General features: G+C 41.2%; 1 protein-coding gene across 1 annotated transcript; it reads left to right on the top strand.

Moving 5' to 3' along the window:
* Positions 1–1,331: 1,331 nt before the first annotated feature.
* On the top strand, positions 1,332–9,871 carry LOC115378011 (testicular acid phosphatase homolog). The gene is made up of 12 exons (XM_030078123.1): positions 1,332–1,408; positions 1,829–1,959; positions 3,456–3,551; positions 4,315–4,401; positions 6,045–6,200; positions 6,481–6,579; positions 7,525–7,620; positions 8,117–8,249; positions 8,548–8,630; positions 8,834–8,940; positions 9,222–9,403; positions 9,592–9,871. Exons 2-12 carry the CDS (start codon positions 1,867–1,869, stop codon positions 9,699–9,701), a joined length of 1,242 nt encoding a protein of 413 aa, XP_029933983.1. The 5' UTR covers positions 1,332–1,408; positions 1,829–1,866; the 3' UTR covers positions 9,702–9,871.
* The last annotated feature ends 77 nt before the right edge of the window (positions 9,872–9,948 follow it).

Genomic DNA, 9,948 nt, shown 5'->3' with positions numbered 1-9,948 from the left:
TGTACATGTGTGTTTCATGACCCTTCAGTGAACTAGTGTGTATCAGTTGTGACATTTTCTGTAGAGATTGTGTGTGTCTGTGTGTGTGTGTGTGTGTGTGTGTGTGTGTGTGTCTGTGTGTGCGTGTATACGTGCATGTGTGTGCAAGTGTCCTCAGGCTGCCATCCTCATATGGTGGTACTTTCTTTTGCTGCACTCAGGCCCTTGAGTGTGTGTACAGTATATTGCTTTGCAGAAGATCAGCACAGGTGGACGTGCTGACCCATTTGTACAGGTGTATGGCCTTTTAAACCTAGCTGGTACCAGCCACCATGAATGTGTGTGTGTATGTGTGTGTGTGTGTGAGAGAGAGAGAGAGACAAAGTGAGAGGGAGAGAGAGAGAGAGAGAGAGAGAGAGAGAGAGAGAAATGTGGTACAGATAGATAGAGAGATAGAGAGAATGCTGCGTGCCATCTATCTTACCAATAGACATGACCTTGAATTTGACTGTGTGCGTGTGTATCTATGTTTGAGTGTTTCTGTGCATGTGTGTGCGCAGACATGAGTGCACTCCTTTATCTAGATCAATGACCGTCAATTCTTGAATTTGATGTTGAAAATGTAAATATATAGACAGGCTTCCCCTATGAATACATAACTCCCTCCAACAAAATAAATTTAACTGCTCTTATCATATCTATGGATTTATAATGCCAACTCTGTACAGTGGCTTTAAATCTTAGCATGCACTAATCCCATTGTATCCCATAAAGCTGCTTTGATACTAACAGATACTTACACGTGTGCCGAGTCAGGGAAAACACTTCAGGCCCTGTAATTTTGGGGCCAAACCCATGGCTGATGACATAGCAAGTTATAATGAGTGTTTGTGGCCTTGGGCCTGTGTGTGTGTGTGGTGTGTGTGTGTATGTGTGTGGTGTGTGTGTGTGTTTATGCACACAGGAGAACAATTTGAGAATTGCCAGGTGGGTGCGTCTACGCTGTTTGTTTGTCAGTGTCACTGTAAAAATTAAAGTGCTCTGTAGCATGTCGGATGGCAGCTCTTAAGTGGAGTTGTTCACTCCAAGGGGCCAAACATGCATCCTTAAGATCAAAAGCTGACTCAAACGTATCTGCCAGGGTGGGCTGTCATATCACTGGATAGAGGGGGGATTGGCAGAGACAGTGATTTGGACTCTGGTTGACGATGAAGTAGATTTGGACCAGAAATCCCTGGGTAGAGAGAGAGAGAGAGAGGAGGGAGGTCAGGTAGGAGGGCTATAAAAGCATTGCCTCCTTTAGTGGAACATGCACTTAATGTCAAATCACATCTGGGTATGGCTGAAGACATGGGATTCAGAGCTGAGAGTGCTGCTCTCCTTCATTCATTTGACTAAGACGGCAAAATGTGTGGCAAAGTATGCTAAGGTAAGTGAGCTTGTTCGTTTTCGTGATCTGCAGTGTTTGTTTATCTGTTTTGACAAGGCGCAGTTACACTTCAGCTCCTCGCATGTACACAGTATACATTACACTGTGCATGTGAATAATTCACAAATATGTACCAAATATTTATGATGACATCAATTCTGGAGAGAATATTACGGTACTTTGGAAATGGACTGATGACATAACATACATGTTTCATGAGGATTAATTATCTATTTAAAAGTTAAAATTATGTGATGTGAAAGGTCATATAATTTGAGGCTGGGTTCTTTCTATCAATATCTTATGATGAAAAATACTGGTTCAAATGAAGGTTCGTAAGAATAAATTTATTTATATCACTTCTAATTACATGTGGTGTGATTTTCTTGTTTGTTCACATTATTTCCATCACGTCGGCAGGAGAACTGTGTGACAGAGGCAGACAGACAACTGAAAAGATGTGGAAGTTCACGAAAACTTTCGGATGTCTCTTCCTTCTCTTTTTCTGCTTGTCTCCGACTGAATGCCGTGTGCTGAAGTTTGTTGTAGCTGTAAGTCCAACAAGTTTTTTTTTTTCTCAGTCTATATCAACTTCTATGCCAGGAACAGAAGGCATTCACTTTCTAGATGATGATATAATAGTACTGATAACGTTTAAAAGCATGTGCAATGCCAGAACTTGAGATTTCATCTGGAAGCCACTTCAGATCACATGAGGCCATGTTGCTGCCTCGCTCTTTTTAAGTGATTACACTGTATTATTTGCTCAGGGAGCATTATTATATTTACACATTATTTGACAAAGGATTACTTTGAGCCTAAACTCGAACAGTGTCAAGCATATCTCTCGCAGACACTACAGCTCCTTTTATAAACCTCTTTGCATATCTCCCTTTCACACTGAGGTTCAACAAAGGATTGAGAAAGACGATGAAGGACTGAAGTGAAAACCCAACCTAAAACTGGATACAATTATCCTTTTTTTCCCTGTGACATGATGTTGAATTCCTTTCTTGTTATCTATTTTTTATGTATCTCTACTGTTAGTTGCATTACATGCTGCTTTATTGTGTTTGTAACGTTGCTACTGATTCTGTTATTATGTCTATCTGTTAATGACATCATTGGGTACCTGTTAGTTACCTTATTACCCATCACTTACTGCAGCTGTTAATTATTCGATATCAGTTAGTAAGCTGGTATTATTAACTGCCTCATCAGGCCATGTGTCCTTGTTTTTCTGTCTTTTTATTTCATTTCTAAATCTAATTTAATTGCACTATGTAAAATTGCATAAGAACCCTTCAGACTCAACTGACAAATTACTGATTATTCACTGACAAATTATGTGCTTTTTCCAATTTTTTTGGCAGTTGTGTCCTTTTTTCAATCAGCCCTCAGTTTTGTATAATGCACCTTTAATTACTGAGTCGAGTTGATTAAAAGAATGAAGATCAAATCTGTACCCAAAGTATGAAGGTAGGCCATCAAAGGGCCTGAGTTCTATCTGTGTGCTCCATTGTTTTTTTCTTCCTTGAACTGAGTTGAGTTGAGTTAAGCGGAGAACTTTGACATCTGGCAAAGCTATTTCTGTAATCAAAACTTTCTTGTCATAACCTGCCTGATTAAAGAAAATAAAGATATAATTAATTTTGTAAATATAAACAATCATCTCAACTGACAGAGACACTGACTGAGAGAGAACTGAGAGACTGACTTTGCTGGCTTTCCTTTCTAGATTGCCTTTTACACCCCAGTGAGCTTAACAAGAATGATCCAGAATTGTTCATATCCCTGTAAAACCAAGTTGTGTAATGTCAGTGCTCAAAAAGCTGAAATCCCACTTAATTATAATGGATCAACTCCAGGATTTTGGCTGTGGATGACATCATGCAAATGACATAATCTCAAATACTGTACAAGATGACAGGTTCCTATATGCCATATTTATCTCAGGATGTTTTTTTCCTTCAAATACACAATGTAAAAGCTGTTGAAGCTCCATGCAATCTGAATTTGTGCGACTTTATCTGTCATGACTTTTAAGGTGTTCCGACATGGCGATCGATCGCCCATTGAGTCGTATCCCAGGGATCCGCATGGGGAGGAAGTGTGGGCTCAGGGCTTTGGACAGCTAACAGAGGTACAGAGGTGCATCCCACAAAAACGACATTAGATACTGATGTTAATCTTCCTGTGTGTGTCAGGATAAGAAATAGGATAGTAAGTGAAATACACTATTGAATACACCAATATCTGTCATGTTTTGATTCTGTTGACTAGCAGGACTTGGTAGACAACACAGGCAGGGCTTTATACATAGACAAACACATGCAAAGTTATCTTGTGAGGTATGAAATCATATCAAAGTTCATATCAAAGTTCGCTGATGAGCACATTAGAGTGCTTTGTGGGAATCAGCACAAAGAGGGCAAGAGCTTGCACACCTCATATTCTCTCTCCCTTACAGCGCCTGTACGCCTTGGGAGAGCAGCTTCAGATGTATCAAAGCGGTTATGTTTCAGTTGTGGTGGAAGTTATACATCATGAAAACATCTGTTACAGTAAAGAGATTAACTTCTAAGAAATCCTAAAAAGAAAACTTCTTGTAGAGATTTTTAATGAAGTGCCTATTCCCTGCATTTTTCTTTTTTCTTTTTTTTTTTTTTGTTAAAGTTTTCCTCCTACGGTAAGACTGTTCCTCACCCAGGCAATTAGCAAATTTACTGTGGTTACATTTTTTTTTTCCTCTGGGAGGCCAGTAGAGGAAGAAAATTGTGTTGTTTTAATTAAATAGGTCAAATCTGACTTTGACAACAAATGGAGGAAAATTCTATTCGGCTGGATGTGCAAAAGCCCCAGATTTTACACATATTAACAGGATCTGAATCCTACTTTCCTCTCAGCTGGGGATGAAGCAACAGTTTGAGCTGGGAAGGTTTCTGAGGAGGCGCTATGGACGCTTTCTCAGTGAGGACTACAACAACAAAGAGGTAGGTGTGTTTGTGTGGGTATGTGTGTTGTGTGTGTGTGAATATTTGTTTTCATCATTTTCTTTGTTTATGGCCTTCACTTGCCGCAGTTCCTTGTGTGCCTACTTGCGTACTCTCTTGACTACTCTCACTTAAACATCTGAAATGAAGTGCTGTTGATGTGTGGCATTACCGTCTGTAATGGCTGTAACCACGTACGTTAATGAGCATGACTCATATTGATGATATCACTGCCGTGGCCTTGTAATGTGCTGTAACATGTGGGTTAATCCTGCCCCTGGGCTGCATGTACAGTAGACTCTGCTGTATGCATGTTGGTTCGGTGTGCCCTCGGGCTGCACGCTCAGCATCTTGTCATTATGAAGATGTGATTTCCGTTCTTTCTTTTCCTGTCTCCACTCACTGTCTCTCTTCCTTTTTCTTCTTATTGCTCTTTCTTCCCCCACTTCCCAGCTTCGCTCCATTCCTCTCCTTGTGCCTATCCTCTTCCTCAGTCCCCTGTCTCTCTCTTTCTCTCTCTTTCTCTCTCTTTCCCTCTCTTAAATAACATGCTATTACCATGAAAATAGCAGCTCTCCTCAGTACTTGTCATTGACAATTTGTCGCCCAAGTTTCAGTCAACTTGCACAGTACCTTTCACCCGCACTGACATGCCTGTTTTAATTTAACAAAAGGAAAAAAAGAAGCACTTTTGACATCACAGGAACATCCAACCTTATCAGCGCGATTTACTGTGTACGAAAACCTGACACAGGGTGACAGAGAGATATAGACGAGTGAAGGCTGATGTCAGAGGAGATCACAGCAAAGAGGATCTCTTTTTCCCCTTCTCCCATTCACGTGGATCTGTTCTGACTCCCCTCTCCTTCATATTAACGGAATACCTTACAACTCACTCATGATACATTACTGCTTTGCTGGGTGCATTTGTTTTGCCTCTTCATTCTAAAAAGCACATTAATCCTACTACTAACTGCTACTCTTGAGGCAACTATTCATCCATCCTGCGCTGCAAGAAATCTCCATCTTAACAAGTCATTTAGTCTCATATTCAGTGTTAAAATCTTGTTTGTTTTAAAACAAGGGGGAATCTGCCAGAACGGTGAGATAATGCCACTTATTTCCAATGCTAAATGACGTGTTTCCAAGAGTTTTCTTGAATCAAGTGTCAGTTTCTTGATACTAGTGGGCCGATGTGCCTCATTCTGTCTTGTTTCAACACATTTATTCCCAGAAAAACTCATGAAACCAGGGATGGTGCATGGAAAAACAAACCGCATCCCACTGACAGATTTGTTCTCTTGTTTTAAGAAAAACACGATTTTAAGACTCAATATGAGTCAAAACAACTTTTTAAAAATAGATATTTTCACAGTGTTGTACAACTCAAGTCAAGTCAAATCAGTGTTTATTTAAAGTGCATTATCACCAGGAAGGTCTCACCACACTGTACAATCAGAAAACAAAATGAAGATGTAATAAAAATGATGAAACACTGACAAAACAGAAAAGGAAAAACAGTTAAAATAGTTCAGTTATATAGTTAAAATAACCATAACGACAGTGGCAATAATAAAAGTAGCAGTAATCAATAATAATGAAATGACACTTTAATTAAGAATACCCCTCCCTGTTTCCAATAGTTATACGTGCGGAGTACTGACTACGATCGGACTCTGATGAGCGCTGAGGCCTGCCTGGCTGGGATGTTCCCCCCGAGCAGACGCCCACCTCCCATCATGCCCCAGTTACCATGGCGGCCCATTCCGGTGCACACCATCCCTAGGGCCCAGGACAAGGTGGGCTGCTGTGCCACAAAACATTTCCTTTAACAGAGCAACCATTTACACAGCTGGATGGAAGCTTGTCCATGTAGGAGTAATCTGAGTTCCCTTCTGGAGCTCCGTCTTGCTGTCAGACTTCACTGAGGCTGTGAACCTGGCATGCCAAACGCCCTCTACAATGTCTGCTGTTTTTGAAGTGTCAGATGAACATAACTGTGCTCAGAGGATCCACAGTACTCGGCCCAAATGTGTCTTATTCTCAGTGATGTTGTGCCCTTGTTTTGGTTTTCTCAAGCTGCTGAAGTCCCCGGGCAAAGACTGCCCAAGATTCAGAGATTTGATGACGCAGACCTTTGAGAGCCAGCCCTACCAGAGATTCCTAAGGGCTCACCAGGTAAGAAACACCACAAAAGGACACAAATACCTCAATACACTGTACTATAAGTCATCCTCAGCATCTGTTCGACAACACACACTGTGTACTCACAGCTGAACTTGTTTTGAAACACATGACTTTCCCATGTGTCATAGACTGCCATCCTCTGAACACTTGTTTGTAGCTCTGATGTGTCATCCTGTATCATTAGAATAACATTTCTGAGAATACTACTTCCCTCTCCCTCCTTCAGATGCCTCTGCTCTACTTCCCCGTATGCTGATTTGTGACACTGACTGACACTAAAAAAAATGTACATCTCTGCAAAAACACTAAATTTATATACCTCACAGTTATCAGTGCCAAAGTCATCATCACCTGCAGTGCACCTGTTAGTTATGCTGGAGACATCATGTCCTCTCAAGTGATTCTCCCAGGCACCATGACTCCACTGCCTCCAAAAAAGCTGCACGGTGCAATTTCTCTCACATTCTCAGAGACGCTAATTAACGGTTGGATTGAATTAGATCGAGAATTACAATGAAAAGGTTTTAATTAAACTGAGTCCCATCGTGCTACCTATTAAGGAGGTGTCCTGACGTCAGCCAAGGGCCTCCTGCACTGAATTTTGCCACCCTCTGGTGGAAGCACACAACCTGCAAGTTAAAAATGGTTCTATCACCTTTTTTTTTGGCATCTTCCCTAACCAAAGGTTTTGAAAAAATCACTGCATCAATGCACAGTAATAAAGTATAACATGAGCTCCTGTATGCCACTTTGAATTACAATAAATGAGATGCAAAGAATGACATGATACAAAAATGTGCAGAAATAACCAGGAACACTGTGTCAAGTTGTATATCACCTAGAACAAGGTTAATTAAAATTTTGTATTGCCTTAAACACTATCAGCCAAAGTGGAGAGTTGAATGTAATATGTTTAATCACTTCTTCAACATGCAGTATTTTGTGGAACAACTTTCCAACCACACCGGCTACCCCGTGTCCAGGCTGGTTGGCAGAAAAATATGGAGGGTCTACGACACTCTGACCTGTCAGGTATGCAGTATATTCCTAGTGCACTATTATGCAGTTTAGAAATGCTTCAATCACATATACAGACAGCAGCTGCATAGCAGAGAGAGAGAGAGAGACAGACAGGCAGACAGAGAGAGAGAGAGAGAGAGAGAGAGAGAGAGAGAGAGAAGGAGAGAGAGAGAGAAAGAAAGAAAGAAAGAAATCTGCTGTCTTCAACAAATCTGCAGAGAGATGGGGGTTGGGGTGTAAGAAATTATCTTTATACATATGACATGAACAGCACAACATATTGAAATGATAATTAAACCATTATGAGATAGGTGGTTTCTGGGTCAGGTTGAATGCGCTCATTCACACACAAAATGAGCATCTGTTATTTTCAGACAAGCGCTAAAAATAGCCTGGATAATAGGAACGATGAAATACAGCCATTTAGACCCCTTTGTTGTGACTCATGTGTTGTGTAATGCGGTTCTGAGAGTGATGCAAAGCTAATGAGTGTCATTTTGCTGTGTAGAGGATCCACAACCTGACTCTCCCACGCTGGGCCACCCAAGAAGTTCTGGACACCCTGAGGAAAATAGCATCTTTCGAGGTCATGTACAGTATCCTCAGTCATAAGCGGAAAGAGAAGGCCAGACTCTCGGGGGGTGAGAACTCAAATTAGGCGCAATTAATTTAAAGCACTCCTCTGAAAGAATAGTATTACATTGTGAGGGTTAGATATTTGGTATGGAATGTTGTGACTGCTGGCTGAGGCTTTATTTATTCTTCAGCAGACGTAATATGCTGGGTCAGGTTTCCCAAAAGCATATTAGCACATATTAGCTAATGGGACAAAGATGATTACAGCGCTAAGACAAGATGTTGAATAAGGTCAAGCAGATTGTTTGTGTTGGTGCCTGGGTAAATTTAATTTGTGCTGTTGACACAATGTTCATTTACCAGGGGTCCTGCTGAATGCCATCCTGAGGAATTTCTCCAAGGCTGTAGAGCAAGGGAGCACTCTCAAATTCATCATGTACTCAGCTGTAAGTTTACCGTTTGGGTACACAGAGAACACGCTCAGACATGCACGGCACATACACTGTTATCAGATATTATGCAAACTGCTGTTTCACACGTCTCCCTACTTGTGCATTATACATCCAGATACACATGTACATGTGCACATCCTGTGAATATTCAGTATACGATGACTAATCTATTTGATATGACATGTTTGTTTCTCCAGCACGACTCTACACTCATCACCCTCCAGGCTGCTCTGGATGTGTACAATGGCCTTCTTCCTCCTTATGCTGCCTGTCAACTCTTTGAGTTCTACCAGGAGTATGATGGGTAAAGCAGCGCTTGCCTTTGCTACATGCACTTCTTCTCCTTGCATATTCGAGTATGTAGGTCAAATGGCCTGGATACACCTTATTCAGATTTATTTCACCCGAGTCTCTCAATGTTTTCTTGCTCTGAAGCCATTCAAATAAGTTCCTTTTCCCCCGGATGAAAAACTGGCAGCGATCCAGGAATGCAATGGCCAATTAAGCACATGATACAAAGCCACTTACATAACACTTTGCAGAAATGTGTGTCATCCCATTGTGTTCATCCTGATAATTCTGTAGATCCTATTCTCTGGAGCTGTATTACCGCAATGACTCCTGGCGCGATCCCTTCCCAAACCCTGTGCCAGGCTGCAACGGGTTGAACCCCTGCCCTTTGTCCATGTTCACTGAGCTGGTGAGGGAGGTTGTGGCAGAGAACTGGGAGGCGGAGTGCGGGCTCAGACCAAGATGGGCAAGCACAGGTAGGGGAGTTGTCGCTCTGAAAATATGACCTATTGTTTCGCTTTGTGATTTTTTTTTTTTTTTTTGCTTTTATTTCAAGACATTAATTGGCATCATTAAGGCTTCTCTAACTCTACCAACTGAATATACTCTAGTGAACCTCTGCCTCATTCATATATACCTAAACAAGCTTTTTTCTCTCCCACAGGCGTCATAACGGCTCTTGCAGTGGCTGTGGGTCTCCTGGCAGTGGCGCTGTTGCTTAGCATAGGAGTGGCAATCCACAGGAGAAAAGCACACTACTCCAGAGAGGTGTAGTGCAGAGGAGTGTCAGATCAAGTGCCAATCATAAACAATGCTGCCTCTCACCTGTGAGGATAGTGCTAATAATGTAGCATGTACACGTTTTTATTAGTTTCAGTCTTACCTGGGTATGTGGGGTTTTTCAAACTCTTACTTTTTCTAAGATTTCTTACAAATTCTGTATTTTTAACTATATGTTTTTGTGTTGTTACTGTACTGTTAGATGGTATCACATTTCAAAAGGAATAAAGAATTATTTACA

Source organism: Myripristis murdjan, chromosome 19, assembly GCF_902150065.1.
Source record: "Myripristis murdjan chromosome 19, fMyrMur1.1, whole genome shotgun sequence".
Lineage (NCBI taxonomy): Eukaryota > Metazoa > Chordata > Actinopteri > Holocentriformes > Holocentridae > Myripristis > Myripristis murdjan.
The sequence above is the reverse complement of the archived record's forward strand: the minus strand, read 5'-3'. Positions and strand labels throughout refer to the sequence as shown.